Source organism: Phoxinus phoxinus, assembly GCF_949152265.1.
Source record: "Phoxinus phoxinus genome assembly, chromosome: 3".
Taxonomy (NCBI): domain Eukaryota; kingdom Metazoa; phylum Chordata; class Actinopteri; order Cypriniformes; family Leuciscidae; genus Phoxinus; species Phoxinus phoxinus.
Genome location: NC_136878.1, coordinates 39814691 through 39832925, shown reverse-complemented (window position 1 = coordinate 39832925; position 18235 = coordinate 39814691). Strand labels below are relative to the sequence as shown.

Sequence of the window (18235 nt, the reverse complement as noted above, 5' to 3'; positions counted from 1 at the left end):
TTTATATATTAGAATAGCTATTTATTTTCCAATTTATTTTAAAATCATGATTAAAAAAAAAAAAATCTAATTCACAGACTTACCAACATTAAGAAAAGGGTCATTATCAATTTCTTTATACCACTTACACCAATTTTTTTGAATTCTGTCATCATTTACTCACTCTCATGTCGTTCCAAACCCATAAGACTTTGGTTGATCTCCGAAACTCAAATTAAGATATTTAAGTATAGGTAACCTCCATTAAAAGTATAGGTAACCAAAACTGAGGCATTTTACACACACAGTTTAGGCTTGTATTCACACACACACACACACACACACACACACACACACACACACACACACACACACACACACACACACACACACACACACACACACACACACACACACACACACACACACACACACACACACACACAGGTATATGTAAACCATATCACATATGGTAAACATAGAAGGCAGTGCGTTTCATATGCGTGCATCATGCACTAAAACCAACCTCATTACATTGGTGCTTGTGCATCACACACACACACGTTTTAGCTTAGGCCTACCATATCTGATGTGCTCGATGTATGTGTGTCAATCATTGTTTATTTGGTATTTTAATCATGATGTCAAATAGAAGATCCAAAAAAGGTGTTGTAAAACAAATCCATATCTATCTAGCACAAGTCTTGTGAAGAGATTTTATCATTTTATATGACAAACAGATTTGATTTAGGCTTTTAATTTTCAGTGGAGGGACAGAAACCTCACAAGTTTAATTACAAATGGCGTAATATTTATTTTAAAGATTAACCAAAGTCTACTGGGTTTGGAATGACATGATTTGTGCGTGAACTATCCCTTTAAAATCATCACAAAATCAAAATAGACCCTATTTACTTTGTTAGCACGCATAGTCTTGTGTTGAATAATTATTCAGTAAAGGTTTTTTTTTATTTTGTGGTAATCTTCAATCAAAATCTGAAAATTTGCTTCCGCTCTGGAATGGCATTCCTTCACTGATGACATCAGTTTGACGGCTTGGGATGAAAACGCTTAACCACTCCCCTCCAAACACACTAGACGAAATAAATGTTTTGAAATTAGGCTAAATGTTTTTTTCACACTAGAAAAATATTTACTTAACTATAACCTGTTAACATGGGTAACAAAAAAATATGAACTTCTAGTGTTAAAAAGGCCTGAGCCTCACATCAGATGTGGGTGGCAGCAGGACACCAGAAGAACACAGACCCTGAACTTTAACCTTTTGATCTTCTCAACACTTCTTGTAAGCTTGCATTTAACGCGCATTCCTGGAATGTGCTATAATTCACTATAATAATGTATAAGAAGACAGCAGCACACCAGATTATTATTAACCTGTGCAAAACTACACAGAAAACTGACTAAACTTCAATGGAACCGTTACAACATTAAGATAAAATAATGGCCATAGATTTTTGGGGTCCAGAAAGCCAACTTTTATGTAGCATCAACTCCTGGCTTTTTAAAGTGCTCCCACTGAGCCACTTATGACCTGTGACCCCTGTAGACTGACTGTGAGGTTTAGGGAGATATTTACCCTCCCTCACTACAGCCGCATGAATTTGTGAATCTCCAGACTCTCTGGAGTCATTCGAAATGAGGTTCCCCTCAGAGCAGAGACCTTACCTGCTGGCAGGGGATGTAGACTAGTGGCCTGAAACTAAAGGTATGAATCACTCAGTGAAGAATGTAATTCTTCAGTTTATCCAATTCAAATGCTATCTATTCAAATAATAAAAATCCTATTGAGCTGAGATACGGGTACGGTTAGGGATATGGTTTGGTTTAGGTAACAGGTTAGGTAACAGTGTAATTATAGGTGTAAATAAAGAAATGAATTATAGTTGTAATTACATGCAGGCATTTTTAAATACAACTAAAATGTAAAACATGTAAGTACACGATAAGTGCACTGTATCAATTGATTATTTAAAAATCTTAGTACATGTAGTCAAAGACACTTAAAGTGGTACTGATATTTCTGATGGTTTTCTAACTATGAAGATAATTGTTTTCCTAAAATCTAAGGTCTAAAAAAACCTTTTGTATAATCAGGTCTCATCAACTTTGACAACTTTGTTTTATATATTTAATTGCTTTTCTTGTTTGTTTTTCAAGGCAATATAGGAAACATCATCATGAGTACAGTATGTGACAAGTATTGCTTCCTCTGGGCAATAACAGAAGCATTGGAAAGTGTTGAAAATCAAGTTTTTAATGTTGTTTATGTCTATGGTGTTTTTAATGTGCTTCAAGACAAACCATGTGCAAATTCATAAGTCAACACCATTACTGAGTATTTTCTCTTTAAAACTGCAGTGATCTAAAGACAGTCTCAAAAACACTTTTGAAATTGCTGGTGTTTCTGATGTCACAAACAACCTTGTAACCAACCACGCTAATTAGCATATCCATGTATCCACGTATATTAAATGAAGCAAGGGTGTAGAGTTATATTCAATCTATTTTATGATTTGTCCACTTTTCACAGGACATTTTGGTGATCAAAGATGAGTTTTACATTTGAAATGAGGGATACGTTTATATTGAATACAGGGGGACTTTAAGTAAAGCTGGAAACCTGAGAATGACTCTAGCTGTGTAATAACTGTTACATCCAGATCCAATGAGAGCAACAGACGTGTCTCGTGCACCTGCAGCCCTCAAACACACCTGTCTTTAAACAGGCGTCTCAGACACATCGCCTTAGTAAAGCCTTGAAACATGCCTCACTTTTTTAAAGAGGCTAATCTAGAATTTTTTTCTAATTTGTGAGTGAATTCCCATCATAAAATAAAACACAACACCAATTTAGACGAATTTCAAGATTAATGTAGCCTATATTTTATTGATTTGAAAAGTTTTTTGTTCATTCTGTTGGAACAATGCTTAATTTTCCTGAGGTATAATGGCTTTGGTGAAATCAGTTCCTGCAAAATTCACTCAGTGCCAGAATTAAAAACAATATGTACTAAAGTACAAATCAATTTGTGTTTTCATATAATGCCATTATCTGATCAAGCATCTTCAAGTTACAGATCTTGACAGCACCTTCTTCAAGGGATTTTTTTTCGTCTAGCCTGTGACAATACATCAATATTTGAGGGTCAAGCACTGCGTTTTAAATAGTACAAACATATCTGTGAAGAATAATTAGACCACCAAAATCAACAGAATCAGTCATTTTGACTCCCTCACTACTACAGGCGACTGCCTTTTCTGGACATTCTTGATGTCCCAATACAGAGAAGGGGGTCCAACACTTTCCTTCAGAAATAGGGCGCTTGGAGAGCCCAAACAGGTCAAACCCTCAGTTTCAGGAAACTGGGAGCTGGATCAGCCTGAGATCACTAGAGGAAGAGAATGGGATAGTAAGTCAAAAAGTCGCGTTTTTTTAGCAAACAGTCTATTTCAGTATATGGACAAAAACAGTTGAAACACTTTTCAGATTATCTTTTTTTGTGTGTGTTCAAGATAAAAACAAAATTATACAGGTTTGGGACACCATGAGGGTAAATGTGTAAGTGACAGTATTTTCATTTTTGAGTTACTATCCAATGAACTTATGCAAAAGCAGGTCAGGAATCTGATGTAAGAAAGATCATTTTCTATTTTAATAAATTACGAAATCGAAAGTTCATCCTGCATACCATTAAAGAAGCAGATTGCCTATTTCTTCTTTCCACCCAAAGACATGCTCTCTGTTTTCTTCTTCTGTGTCTGCGTCATGCAAAGGCAAAATAATAGTTAATCTGATTTGCTTTCTGAAGGCTGTTTATAAAGCTTTAGGACTTCCTCTACATCTCTTGTTACCTCCGACATGGCATCATCTATCTGCTTGAGCTCTTCATAGTGATCCCGGGAGTCTCTCAAAGGCTGAACCATGATCTCCTCAATCTGTGGAAAGAGCTGAACAAGGACACAATCTCCATGTTATATCATTTCAGTTCAAAGTTCCAGTTCAAATGTCAGTGGGTATAATGGCTGTGCAAACCTTCATGACAGTCTCAAACATTGGGATGAGGACGAATTTAATGAAGCCAATTTGTGCCGTTGGTTTGGTGACTTTTTCACGATCCATAAACGGAGCCACAGGAAGACCTTCTGACTTTTCTCTGTCACTCTGCCAAAACAGACCAAAAAGCAAACTATAATGAGGCCCAGAAAGTCTGATAAAATCAAAATCTGCAAAAATAAATAGGAAATAGTCAGAATGTTGTATGTAAAAAAATATTTTAATTATATATAAAAAATGTTTGGGGTCTGTAAGATTTTTTTATGTTTTTAAAGGGAAGTCTCTTATTCTCACCAAGGCTGCATTTATTTGATCAAAAAGTAAGAACAGTAATATTGTGAAATATTATTACAATTTAAAATAACTATTTTCTATTTTAATATATTTAAAAATGTAATGTATTCCTGTGATTGCAAAACAGAATTTTCAGCATCCTTATTCCAGTCTTCAGTGTCACATGATCCTCCAGAAAACTCTAATATGCTGATTTTAACAAAGCTTGTTTTATTTTATTTTATTTCAGTTATTGTTTATTTTATTTCAATTAATGAACAAGTTTTTTATGGTTTTAGTTTTAGTTATCATAAAATCCTTGATAAAAGTATTCATTAAAAAAAAAAAAAAACCTTAAAGGATTAGTTCACCTCAAAATGAAAATTTCCTAATCATTTACTCACCCCAATGCCATCCAATATATCCATGTCTTTCTTTCCTCAGTGGAAGAGAAATTAAGTTTTTTGAGGAAAACATTTCTAGAAAAAAAATGTTGTATACTTTTTCATTTAACTACAATTGTTCGGATTGAGCTGATCTGCAACGCACCAGGAACTACGTCATCACGTTGAAAGGTCACGCTCGATGTCGCCGGCACCGGCGGAAGTACCGCCCCACTTCAACCATAGACAGTATATAAGATGGACACAGCGACCCCATAGGTTTCAACGGAGAAAAGTGAAGCTAATTAGAAGCACTCACTTCCTGATGGTTGGGCAAACTGCGCAGGCTCAAACTGAGCTTGACGAGGTATATGTGACGTGAGCAATCTGTCTGACAGCTGTCAGTCTTCTAGCTGTGCCGAGAGAAATCTGAATCATTCCCTTCCGAATCTCGCAGAGACGGAGAGCGTGAGTATTAGCTGTCCATGAGCTAGCAGCAGGATCAACTTTATCTCTCTCTATGGGCTTCTCCTTTGACTTTATCGGACTTTATGCCTCCACGTCCCCCCGATTGCTTGCGAGCTTCTCCGCCGGTCTATACGGTAATTTCTCGACTGTGCGACAGAGAGTCGAGTGGTTATGACGCAATCGTTAGCCTATTTTTACAAAAACGGCAAGGTAATGGAGCCTTTTATACATTGTCGTGTTTCTTTAGAAATAAATAATGGACAAATGGAGTCTTTAAACGCCTCAGATGTAAAGTTATTTGCTGTCAAAGTGATGCCAAAATTAATGGGAGTCAATGGAATGCCAACAGCAGGTGATGTTCTGCTACAATGGAGGCCCCCGGGGAAGCTTCAGTTTCCGGCTGATGGATTACCCTCTTGACTTCAACGCCGGCACCGGCGACATCGAGCGTGACCTTCCTCCCGGCGCATTGCAGATAAGCACAACCCGAACAATTGTTAAAAAATATATAATATATTATTTTTTTGAAAATGACCTATCGTTTCGCTAGATTATACCCTCTTCCTCAGCTGCGATCGTGCACAGCCCGTTGAAGCACTTCAAAGACCTTTGAAACTGCATTGATATGGACTTCAAAACGTTGGTTGCAATTGAAGTCCATTTTTCGAAGAAAAATCCAGAAATGTTTTCCTCAAAAAACTTGATTTCTCTTCCACTGAGGAAAGAAAGACATGGATATCTTGGATGGCATTGGGATGAGTAAATTATTAGGAAATTTTCATTTTGAGGTGAACAAATCCTTTAAGCTTTTGACCACATTCATTTTTAAAGCACTTGCATGAAACGGCTCGTATTAAAGAGAGACCTGCATGAAGTACTCCTCCAGGAGACAGTCCAGCCACGGCTCTGCCACCTCAGTGGGTCTGACCTCGTTGGAGATGTCACAACACTTGATCAAGACCATCTTCAGCTGGAAAGACACAGAATTGAGCATACAGTATAGAGCCAAGTACTTAGAAAGCTATTTAAATCATAATAGCAAGAAACACATACGCATTTAACATGCTCCTCATTTGAAAAGTCAAAGTTGTCCAATTTCTGTTTGAAGGAGTCCAGTATCTCTCCATGCCTGGCCATATCCGTCGCCAGAATAAGAGTAATGATCGCCTACAGCAGACACAAAAAATACATCCAGGATTGTATAAAATGGTCAGTAGAATTTGGTATAAACTATAAATTACTATATGTTCCAAAAGCTGGTTCCAAAATATCCATTTTGTATAGAGCATGTGAAGAACATTTTAATAATCTTAAGAACCTTGGAAAGGTTGCAATGGAAAGGTTTCATGGATGTTAAAGGTTCTTTATGGAACTACTGATGCAATGAAGAAGCTTTATTTTAAAGATTGTACAATGCACAGAAGCAAATTTCCACAGATTGATTTAAAAGTGCTGTACTGTGAATTTAATATGCTATACAAAGACTGTCAGCAAATGTCCCATTTGTTATGTCCCACTTCCAATTTTAGAAGAAGTGTTGAAAACGAAGTTGATATAGTTTGGGGTCAGTAAGATATTTCCTACTTTTTGCTAAATAAAACATAATACCGTTTTACGCATGTGCTTAAAGGCCTTAACGTACTTGAACCCCGATAATCGCTGCTCGCAGAATACTTTTGTTCAGTAAGGATGCATTTAACTGATTAAAAGTGACAGTAAATATTTTTACTTTGTTTCTAGAAAAATTCTATTTCAAATAAATGCTGCTTGTTTGAACTTTTAAGAATAATAATAAGAAATCAGCATATTATAATAATTTCTGAAGACTGGAGTAATGATGCTGAAAATTCAGCTTAGCCATCACAGGAATAAATTACATTAACAAAAATATTGAATTGGACACTGTTAATATTTCACAGAATTACTATTTTCTATATTTTTTATCAAATAAATGCAGCCTTGGTGAGCATCCTTCAAAAACATAAAAAAATCTGTTAACACTTTATCTCAATGGTGCCCCAACAGACATTTGACTGACTATAAGTGATTGCAACTACATGTCAACTTACTCTACTAACCTGAACCCAAATACCTAACTCTAACAGAACAGTCTGCTATGGTCTACTAATACGAATGAGAGTTAGTTGACATGTAGTTACAAAGTTACTTCTAGTTAGTAGAACGTCTAAAGTGGACCAATGAAATAAAGTGTAACCGAAAATTATACTAAACTTTTGAATAGTGGCGTAACTGGCTTCATGAAGCTTTGAGCAACACATTGTTCCTCTGGATATAAACTGCACCTGCAACATGATGTGGATGTGTGTGTGGGATCAGAGGTACCTGTCGTAACTGTTTGAAGGAGTCAGGCTCTATATTGGCGAATATGTTGCACTCGGGCATGGAGAGGATCTGGAAGGCCACAGCACAATGATGGTTCTCCAGTGGAGAGATGTCATTATAGCGCACAGCCAGCTCCGTGCGAGCATTAATCTGATACCTGATTACAGGACCATAGAGGACAAAACTTGTATCACTTCCTACTGTATAAAAAAAGAAATAAACACTGACAGGTAATGTTCTCACAACTTTCGCTGACTTTGTGGCAAGGCGCTCTTGAAGTTACAGTATAAACAAACATACTTCCAGTAACTTCAAAGTTATCTGGTCTTTAATAATGTTCTCAAAATGTTTATTCAAAAACATTATTTATATATTTTTCATGGAACCTTTTTACCTGAAATGTTTAGTTTGGAGGTTTGCCTAAGTTTTTTTAAAAAGCTACTTATTTAAAAAAATTCAGAGAATATTCAAAAGTAATGTTCACATTACACTGTAAAAATCTTAACTATATATATATATATATATATATATGCAGTGCTGTAGATTACTTAGAAATTGTAGTCAGTTACTGATTCCAAATTACATTAATTTTCTTTTAGTCAGTAATGTAATCACATTAAATTTAAGGCAATATAATCTGACTACTTTTGAAATATTACATTAGGCTACGCCTGGGTTTCATGATGGAACTGAAGGGGGTTTGTGAGTTTAATGAAAAGCTATTAAGTAAATCATACATTTACTTACTAAAGTAAAATATATTTTATTTGTTTACCTGCATGTCATGTGACCATTAACCGACATCAGAGAGCTGTGAACTTAATTTTATTATTTATTTATATTATTATTGACTTAATTTCATTACTGACCTAACTTATTAACTTAATACTGTATATATATATACTTCAAGTACCCCGTGAGATTTTATGTCAAAAAGTTTCAGCTGACAAATTTTTTGGGGAATCCCTGCATTGCATGTAAATTGTAAAAAGCCTTTTCAAAGACAGTAATGCATGGTTAAATGACTCACTGAAGGATAATTCAAATAATAATTACTGTGTTTGTCAAGAGCTGATTAGATATGCAATGTTTAAATGTTGAGAAAACACTTTGAACTGAAACAATTTCTCATTTGAAATGATCAAAAGCTGTCTTAGATTTCAGTGATAAGCACATGACTAGTGGCTGAAGTAGGATAATCAATGAATAATTTACTGCCATTGTGAGAATAACATGTAATAATGTAATCAGTAAGAAAGTAACTGTAGTCTGAGTATTTTAAAATATAATATAATTACAAGTACTTGATTTTTGGAATCTGATTACGTAATCCAGATTACATGTAATCAGTTACTTCCCAGCACTGTATGTATGAATGTATTTTTTTGCATGGGCTTTTTTAACTTACATACATTGGCCAAATCAATTGATCAATTAAGTTGAGTTTACTAAAATCAAAAACTTTTTTTTTTCAGTTGGCAAAATACACAGAACAGTGTTGTCAGTGGTATTGTTCTCTGAGAGGGTGATATGTCAGTGACATACGTGTTGTTGTATCCCGGGTGGTCCAGATCATGACACACTGCTGCAGTCACCAAAATACACATGTCTGTCATAGTCAGCCTCTCCTAGGGAACAAAAACAAGTAGCATGTGTATCTGACAAACACACACAAGCACTGTCTCTATAGGACAGATCCATGTGTCACCATGACCTCACCTTAAGGTTACACAGATGGATCATTCCATACATCATCTGGCTCACACAAAAGCAGTGACGGAAGTTGTGGAAAGGGTTGTCGCGGTAGTTTTCTTGAATTGCCAGCTTTGATTGGGCAGAGACACAGCAGGTGAGTTTTGAGGCCTACTTCAGTTAATAGGCAGGTCACTGAAAGCTCATCTTACCAGCCATCTTTTGAGAGTTATGGGGTTCATGTTAAATTCCTTAACCAGCCCAAGGTCATGATACATATACTCCAGACAGCTAAGCATCTGTAAACAGCCAAATTACAAACAAACACATCACTCCATGTGACCTGTAGGCCCAACCCGATCTCACGGCAATTCGTACGTATTTTACGAGGTGGCTAATTCGTACAAATTCATACAACCTCACTCGTACAAATTTGTAAGATTTTTGCTAAATCGTACATACTTTCCAATTTGCCCAATTCGCATGAATACGTACGAATGACGTATCCCTGACCCTGCCCCTAAACCTACCCATCACTGGGGTTTAGACAAATCATACAAATTCGTACGAGTGAGGTCATACGAATTCATATTTGTACGAATTGCTCATGAGATAGCGTTGGTAGGCCTATGTCTGATCAGCCGATCTCATGAAAGTGCGTATCTATACGACAAATGTTATTTCTCGTGCCATTTATACGCCAAAAATAGTTTTTGCTTGTATATGATACGCAGTTTTCGCGTGCATATGATACGCACTTTATGACGTGTAATATGCACGCACTCCCCACCCCTAATCGTACCCAAGGGTTTTCAGTGCGTAGCATATGCATGCAAAAAATTTTTTTGCCATTTAAATGGTACGAGAAATAACATTCGTGGTATAGATACGAACTTTCATGAGATCGTGTTGGTCTGATATAACAACTAATGCTGATAACCACAAACTTAATTTTTATTACAGACATTTACAAATTACTAAATAAAATCTAATTTATATCTCAGTTGTTTTTACTAGAAAGCACCCTTGTGATTGCATGTGCACTTGTAGTGTCCTTTAAATCTTAAACTGTAATTGCAGAAAATATTAATTAAATAAAAGCGCACTTAAAAAGAGCACTTTCACAAAATATTTTAGTAACACAATTAAGTACACTTTGTCATAATGCTAAATAAAAAGTTTTACTTTAATGTATATTTAAATCATTTTCAATTGAAATTACATTAAAGTATGTGGTTACACTTTATAATTTGTAATTATATATTCAAGTATTGGGTTAGGTTTGTCTCTCTTGCGTCATGCGTTTTACTTCAGCCAGACGGTACATTTGTCCTATTCAGTTTGACTTAAAAAAAATGAAAAACTGTTACTTTAATGAAACACAACTAAGTTTTCTGAGCCGTGAAAGAGTAATAAAACAGAATTTAAGAAAAAAAACTTGTACAAATATCTAAACAATGCATGTTTCAAGGTATCTTAAAAAAAAAAAATACAAATAAAAAAAATACAGACCTCATTGTGTTCCCAATGCCATACATCAAAGGTGGGCTTTTTCAGAGCCTCTATGGTTTCCTGAGAAAGTGTGTACTGCACAAACACAAAACAGAGTGACAAAACACAACATTATTACAATGATTTTACATGGTTGGACTATGTATGCAAAAATACAAATGGTATTTATTTAGTCTATTTTTACCTTTGGGTAGCTTGGGACATCTCGTCTGGGAGAGAGTTTCTTCCCATCATCAGTAAAGTTGTATTTGCAATTGCAGTTCACTCTGGTTGCAAGAGATAAACAAACAAATAAAAAAACAAAGGCGTAGAGATTCCTAATGAAATTACTGTAAAAAATTTAATAAAAAAACATACAAGGTATGTTCATACCTTACTCCTCCTCTAGAGGTCATTTCATCTCTTAATTTCTTTAGATCGTTCTTACACTTCTCAATTTCCACCACTTTCAGTCCCTCCACTGTAACAATACAAAGAGAATTCGTTCGCAACATCAGGTTAGAGACCTTTCCATCCACATCCAGATAAACAACACAGAGATTGCATTAGACCGCAGAGAATCACTCACGTTCCACTTTCTTCTCCAGCACGGCCAGCCTGTTGGTCACTTCAGTCTTCAGCTCATTGATCCTGAAAGCCCTGAAAAAAACAGCGCACAGGTAATGTAATTGCACACACTGATTTGAGTCATCATAGCATTCGCTTTACAGTTTGACAGAATATGACGTCTCACCTGCTGAACTGCTCAGCCACTTGTGACAGGACGTTCTGGAACATGTCTTCCTTCTCTTTTAAAGGGAATACAAAGTTGTTTACTTATAGTGTATACTACTGTCGGTTGCCTCATTTCTAATCTATTTGTACTTGACACATGATGTATAGCAATTGCCTTTGACTAATTATGTAAAATTTCAAGAGTAAAACGTTTTCCAACCTCCTCCTTGGTTTGTGGAATGGGGCATAACCTTATATAAGTTGCTTGAAACAAAGAAAGAAAGTAAAACACAAATTGCTTCTGAGTTATTGGTTAATTATAACAACAAGTAATTGTCATGTATAATTTATAGTCTTTGTTTAAGTTGTCACCATTATCCCAATTTTGAATTCTTACTTTGGAGTGTTTGCAGGCATGGTAGGGTCAATAGATATCAATGCTCCTTCTGAGTCAATCAGAAGTATAGCTGTGTTTCTGAAGAGACATGAGCACAACATATTCCACTCACTTTTGGGACAATAATCAGCACTAAACGTTTGAAAAGAAAGAAAGAAGTATGCTTGCTTTGTATTTTTGTCTTGTTTCCTATTAAAAATGTCTAGAAACTAACAGATTAAATCCAATATTTGGTGATAATATAGCATAACAAGATATTTTTGTATACTGGTCATTTTTGAACAAGTTGAAAAAAAAAAGTCCCAAAAAAGTACAAAAATTATCCCAATTTTTTGGGGAAGTAGTAATACCCTGTGTGAGCAAAGTCAGTAAGTTTTAGTCCAATGCGATAACATTAACTAACATTTTGAGGAAAAAGAAAATCCTCTCTGGGTCTAAACACAACATGAGGGTTAAAGGTACAATATGTAAGAATTGTGTAATAAAATATCCAAAAATCACACAGCGTGATATATTTTCTGCAGTTGTGTACTTACAATATCCCAAAAGTCTCCAAAGATTTTTTATTTCAGAGAAATTCCAATTTTAAATAATGGCCCACAGGGTGGGAAATTAACTTTTTTGTCCACCAGCCACAGTGGCTGGTGGATGCCCAATTTTACCAGCCACTTATATTTTTTACCAGCCACTTTTTCCGGAATTCAAATTGCAAGAAAGAAATTGCTTCAATACGTTTATTTATTTATTTCAGGGTACCCCCAGGATCCTCCAGCTTAAATTCAAGGCTTTTTAAGACCTTTTTAATACCATTTCAAATGAAATTCAAAGCCAACTTCGTACCCATTCCAACATAAGTATGAGGGGAAAATGTCAAATCTGTATACATTTTAAACCCTGGAAAATAATTATGTAGGCTACTATGTATAGGCTACTTGAATTAAATAAAACATTTTATTTAAATGATCAGTCATATTTAATACATATGCAACAGTGTTGTAGTGCGCTTGGTGTGTGTAGGCCAGTGTTCATTTTGGCAACCATTTTTGATTCAGTCTTAGTCTTCATCTTCAGACGAAAATGCTTATGAATGCAAACTTTTAGTCATTACTTTTAGTAAACTGCAGTTACTTTAGGTAGCTATTTTATATGTAGTCTTTAGACAGAAAATGTCATAATTATTCTCTCTAGGCCATTCAATTAAGCTTATGATGATAAATTATTTACATTGCACTCTTTAGCAGAAGCACTTGTGCAATTCTACATATCCCTTTTCCTAAGTTCCGTGGTTCTCCAATGTTTTTGAGTGCCGTACCCCCTGGTACCCCCTCTCTTCCACTTAGACTGCAGTCACACCTTTTCCATTAAGGGACAATATTCGCCCCCTTTAATACATTTTTTCATTTAATTTTTAACCTTTATAATACCTTTTAAAAATAAATAATGCTTTAAATAAAACAATGTTCAATAAATATGCAATGTTAAAAAACGTTTTTAATATTAATAAAAATATTATATTAAAATAGCCAGTAGGTGGCGGTCATCGAGTCATTCATTCATTGAATCTCACGATTCGTTCAAAGCCACAGATTTCGTTGCAAAATAGAGCAATAAGCCTGACTACTGTTTTAAATGCAGTACATCACTTAAATGTTACCCTTTTTTTTTACTGTTGTATAAAATCAATGTCACATTTGAAATCGTGTGGATATTCGGGAAACATTGCATTCTTGCTCATATATGATCAACATTAAAAACACTGCTGGATATCAGCCTGCATTTTGATCGCAGATTTAGTCGCACAAACAGCGCAAGCGGCTCGCGACAGAACACAGACCGACTGAATGACACTTTAATTTAAGTATAAAATCTCAAATAAAGATCGCTGAACTCCAGCTTGTCTGTGTTTTCAGATAATCCGCGCTTCAGCAGTGTAGAGAGCGCGCGCGCGCATGGTTAAAAATTATTTCCCTTTCTTCTGCACCAGCTCAGCTCAGCTATATATACACTTTTTATTTTATTTTTATTCTCAGCTTAGCTATGTGTATAAGTTATACAGTATAACGGTCTCTTCAGCGCCGTGACACAGCGCTGAAAACCAATCAAAAGAGTTACTCGACAAAAGTGTATTATTGTTACTTAGCAACCGCATTCTTTGACAAAGGCTGTCCAATCCGTACAATGAAATCACTCGCAGCATGTGTTTATTGGTTACTACTTAATTAATACATTCAATGTTAAGTCAATGTAAAGACGCGTTTATGCGCGTCTGGTGGTCCTGTCCTGGTCCCTCGGTGGATGCGAATTTTTGCGAACTGTATTCGCTTTTGGTGCGAACGCAGCATTATTATAATCCACCCGCCACTGTGGCTGGTATACACGGCAAAGTGACCCGCCACTTTGAAAAAGTACCCGCCCTCGGCGGGTGGCGGGTGCTAATTTCCCACCCTGATGGCCCATACCGGAAAAAAATGTCGCCTGTCAATGACGCAATATCCACGCTATCCTCGGTTTCCGCTCGTACTGCCATAGCCATGACGTAACCATGGCGACAGACGTGGACAACCGTTTTCGAGATGCCAAGAGCTCCACGTCCGTGACAAACTTGGACTTGACAGAGCTTCACGAGTCACAACTTGACAGGGACACCGCTCTTGAACATTCTTTATTAGACAGGTGAGCAAATGTACATAAAACAAATCAATGTTATATAGCTCAACATGATGAAATGTTAGAATATGATCTGTATGTTATTCTAATGTTGATCTAGCTTACTAGTAAGCTGCTAGTTTCATATAGCAAACAAACTAACACATAGAATAACACAACTTTCAACACACTGAAATGCTGTTTAGTGGGATAGTGTAGACCAAGTGAAACAGCGCTGCGTTACCTCACAAGTTTAATTCGTCAAATAAACGGACCTGTGCGAGTAACGTTAGCAATTCAGCACTTGCGGGTAGTTGGTAGAATTAAATTTCCTTTTTCCTTTATATCCGCGGGACTCGCGTGTGATATCTGTCTATTTTAGCAATCACGACCTGCTTTATACCACTGTAATGTTAAAAAACATGAATGTTTTCACTCATCCATTAACATCAGCTTGACAGCAAGTCCCATCATTCAGCTCGTCACTGCGTCATAAACCTACGCCTTTGTTATTGTAAGAGGTTAGCGACCTCTAGCGGCGAAAAAAATTACATATTGTAGCTTTAAGCACAAACTCGTTTTGATACATTTTTCAGTAAACAAGACGTAATATCTAAAGTCATTTAGCTTCTCAAGCAAAAGTATCTTGATTTAAGAATGTTTTTCGATATTTGTTCTGGAAAACAAGACAAAAATACAGTCAGAAAATCACTTTTTGCACAATGATACTGACCTGGCAATATTGGATGATGAACAAAGAAGCTCCTTAATGTCACATGGACTACAGTGTCGACTGAAAATCACCTAAAAAAAATAAGAGATCATATTAAGGAAAGAGTAGAAATCAACAAAAATCAAAGAACATAATTTGCAAGTAAGTTACTAAGCCCATCAGTCATGTTAGCTGTGAGGTGATGATACTGTAGTTGTCACATGACATGTGCCTCTGTGTCAAAGGCACCTGTCACCCACAGTGACCCTCAATATTTTTAACATGAGCAGGTTTAGTCATTAAAGGTTAATTAAATTAATCAAAAGTGACAGTAAAAGACATTTAAAATGTCAGAAGATTTCTATTTCAACATTGATAATAATAAAAAATGGTTCTTGAGCAAATCAGCACATTAGAATGATTTTCTGAAGGATCATGTGACACGAAGACTGGAGTAATGATGCTGAAAAGCTCTGCCGGCAGAGCAATCATTTAAAATTTACAATTTAAAATATGTGAGCATGGACCACAATTTTCTGAAATTGAGATTTATACATATCACGAAAGCTGAATAAATAAGCTTTCCATTGATGTATGGTTTGTTAGGATATAGGACAGTATTTGACTGAGATACAACTATTTGAAAATCTGGAATCTGAGGGTGCAAAAAAAATCTAAACAATGAGAAAATCGCCTTTAAATTTGTCCATTTATGTTGGCGATTGTGCTGCATTCACTCACCAACATAAATGTTTTATATATTTACGGTAGGAAATTTACAAAATATCTTCATGGAACATGATCTTTACTTAATATCCTAATGATTTTTGGCATAAAAGAAAAATCAATAATTTTGACCCATATAATGCATTGTTGGCTATTGCCACAAATATACCGGTATTTACGGGTAACTATTTACAGTTACTATTTACATAACTATTTACAGTTAATAAGTTGCTAACTAAGCATAACTCTTTACATACGAGCAATAATTTGGTTAATTACAGTGACAATGAATGAAGAACTCACTGTTTGTATATAGTTTATATACTAACAATGTGTCACAGTGTCTGGTGGTTCCCTGGGTTTAACATTAGAGGTCTCAGTTTTCACGGTGTCTAGGCATTTTCACTACACTTCCCATAATCCTGTCTGTCACTGATTGTTCATTTCCTTCAGCTGTCTCTCGTCACCTTGTTTGCACTTGTGTATATATACCCTGGCTGTTTCAGTGTTTGTCACGGAGTTCTTGTATATTGTCCCCACACTTCCGTTGTGAGCCTTTGAGCGTGTTTCCCTGTCGTTTGTTTATTTTTATGTTTGGATTGCTTACATGGTATTTGACCCCTGCCTGGACTGATCGTGAGTACGGATTACCCAATAAATATCATTGCGTTTGGATCTCTAATTCCCTGTGTGTGCATGTCGTGACACAATGTAGACTACAATATATTGAACTACCTATAAACTAATAGTTTGCAAATGATTTGTAATCCTTTATTGCTGTATACTTATTATAAAGTGTTACCACTTTGGGAAATATATTTAAAAGCATCTTTTTTTTAATGTTAGATACAATTGTTTGTTCACGTTTTTTCACAGTGCATTAACTAATGTTAATGCATTAACATTAACTAATATTAATAAATACTGCAAAAGTATTGTTTAGCATTATCGAACGTTATCAAATGAAACCTTATTGCAAAGTGTTACTGGCTTATCTAATACAATGACATTCACACATTTTTATGTGTGCCTCCAAATACTTTTTGACTTCACAAATATTTGTCCATAAAATTAGCAATTGCATTCGCAATTAATGCATCTCATTTTCCTTTCTGTTGAAAGTCTTGAGACTCACCCTTTGCACCTTTCCATCCACATCCAGATAAACAGTTTTAGGGGCATAAGATGAGGAACTCGACCCCATGACCTCTGATGGCGATGATGGTTTAGCAACAGATACACAATCTACAGTTACCTCCTTCTCTGAGCCAGAAAAAAACACTTCAAAACAAAATTTGAACATTAAAATCAACTCAGCGTTCTCTTAATTCACACGTTACATGCCCCATCTGATTTCATGGAATATAAAGTGGATCCATGGCACTAAAACAGGCATTTGCAGAATATTTGACAGCACATAAATACAAGCTGTTGCCCTACCTCAACATGTGCCATCCGTTTCCTGCAGCCGCTCACTCAGAGTCAGCTCTGCTCTTTAAGTAGACTATCACTCACTCCCCTGCTCTCCAGCGTTGCCAAGGAACTGTTACAGCTCTGAGCTGCCTATGTAGGCTACACCATGCCATCTACTGCTTGGAGGCGATACACGTAACCATTACAACACTGCTACTTTTCACGACACATGCAATATCTACCCAAACATACTCAAATAAAGAACGCTTGTGATGTTTTTTAATATACACAATTTTCAGTCCCACTTTACATTACTGTAAGTGTCTTTAACTAACAAACCTAACCATACCACCAAACCTGTCCCTAATCTTACCTCAATAGCAGCAAAAGTGTTTTACAATACAACATAAGTAGATGTACATAACTAATGATGTTTGTTTATGTTTATGTGTGGTAACTTCGATGTAAAAAATGTCTACCTCAGCTGCCTATCTTGGCCAGGACACTCCCGTAAAAGAGATTTTAAATCTCAGTGAGTCTTTTTTTCCTGGTTAAATAAAGGTTTAATCAATAACTAACCGTAAAAAAATAAAATAAAAATGAAATGTTGTAAGTACATAGTAACTAAAGACACCTAATATAAAGTGGAACCTAATGTTCAACTGCTTAATCAATTAAAAATGTTTTTTAAATTGGCATGAGAACCATACAGGGAACCATACCCGGGCAAGTTATCACAAGGGCTGTGTACGTCAGAAACTATAAGGTTTCGTTACACTTTATTTTAGGATGTCCTTGTTTCAGTGTAATTGTACATTTAAGTACTTATAGGAATATTAATTAAATGCATGCACTTGCATATGGTCAGGGTTAGGATAGGGTTTGCCCGGTATGAAAAA

The 18235-nt window shown here is 35.8% G+C and overlaps 1 protein-coding gene across 4 annotated transcripts; it reads right to left on the bottom strand.

The window, feature by feature from the left end:
* Window positions 1-2865: 2865 nt before the first annotated feature.
* On the bottom strand, window positions 2866-17463 carry pde9ab (phosphodiesterase 9ab). Of its 4 annotated transcripts, XM_079607128.1 has the most exons (20): window positions 17364-17463; window positions 17059-17204; window positions 15219-15289; window positions 11840-11917; window positions 11663-11706; window positions 11462-11516; window positions 11297-11367; window positions 11101-11188; window positions 10913-10994; window positions 10729-10803; window positions 9429-9515; window positions 9244-9348; window positions 9070-9152; window positions 7525-7681; window positions 6235-6348; window positions 6047-6151; window positions 4037-4165; window positions 3856-3951; window positions 3693-3762; window positions 2866-3392 (listed from the first exon to the last, which is right to left on the bottom strand). In XM_079607128.1, the coding sequence occupies exons 2-19, from the start codon at window positions 17125-17127 to the stop codon at window positions 3712-3714; spliced, it is 1560 nt and encodes a 519-aa protein (XP_079463254.1). In that variant the 5' UTR covers window positions 17128-17204; window positions 17364-17463; the 3' UTR covers window positions 2866-3392; window positions 3693-3711. The 4 variants fall into 4 exon arrangements, with proteins under 4 accessions (XP_079463254.1, XP_079463253.1, XP_079463255.1 ...); XM_079607127.1 differs by lacking the exon at window positions 17364-17463 and having other exon boundaries at window positions 3263-3392; window positions 11086-11188; window positions 17059-17195; XM_079607129.1 differs by lacking the exons at window positions 15219-15289; window positions 17059-17204; window positions 17364-17463 and adding an exon at window positions 14299-14416 and having other exon boundaries at window positions 3263-3392; window positions 11086-11188.
* Between the last annotated feature and the right edge of the window lie 772 nt (window positions 17464-18235).

Excerpts from the sequence above, each read along its gene's own strand:
- pde9ab (XM_079607127.1), bottom strand. The coding sequence starts at position 17,127 with ATGGGGTCGAGTTCCTCATCTTATGCCCCTAAAACTGTTTATCTGGAT. Across the intron at positions 11,918-15,218 it reads TCATCATCCAATATTGCCAG|AAACACAGCTATACTTCTGA; the intron begins GTCAGTATCATT and ends ATGTCTCTTCAG. Across the intron at positions 3,763-3,855 it reads TAGATGATGCCATGTCGGAG|ACACAGAAGAAGAAAACAGA; the intron begins GTAACAAGAGAT and ends TGCATGACGCAG.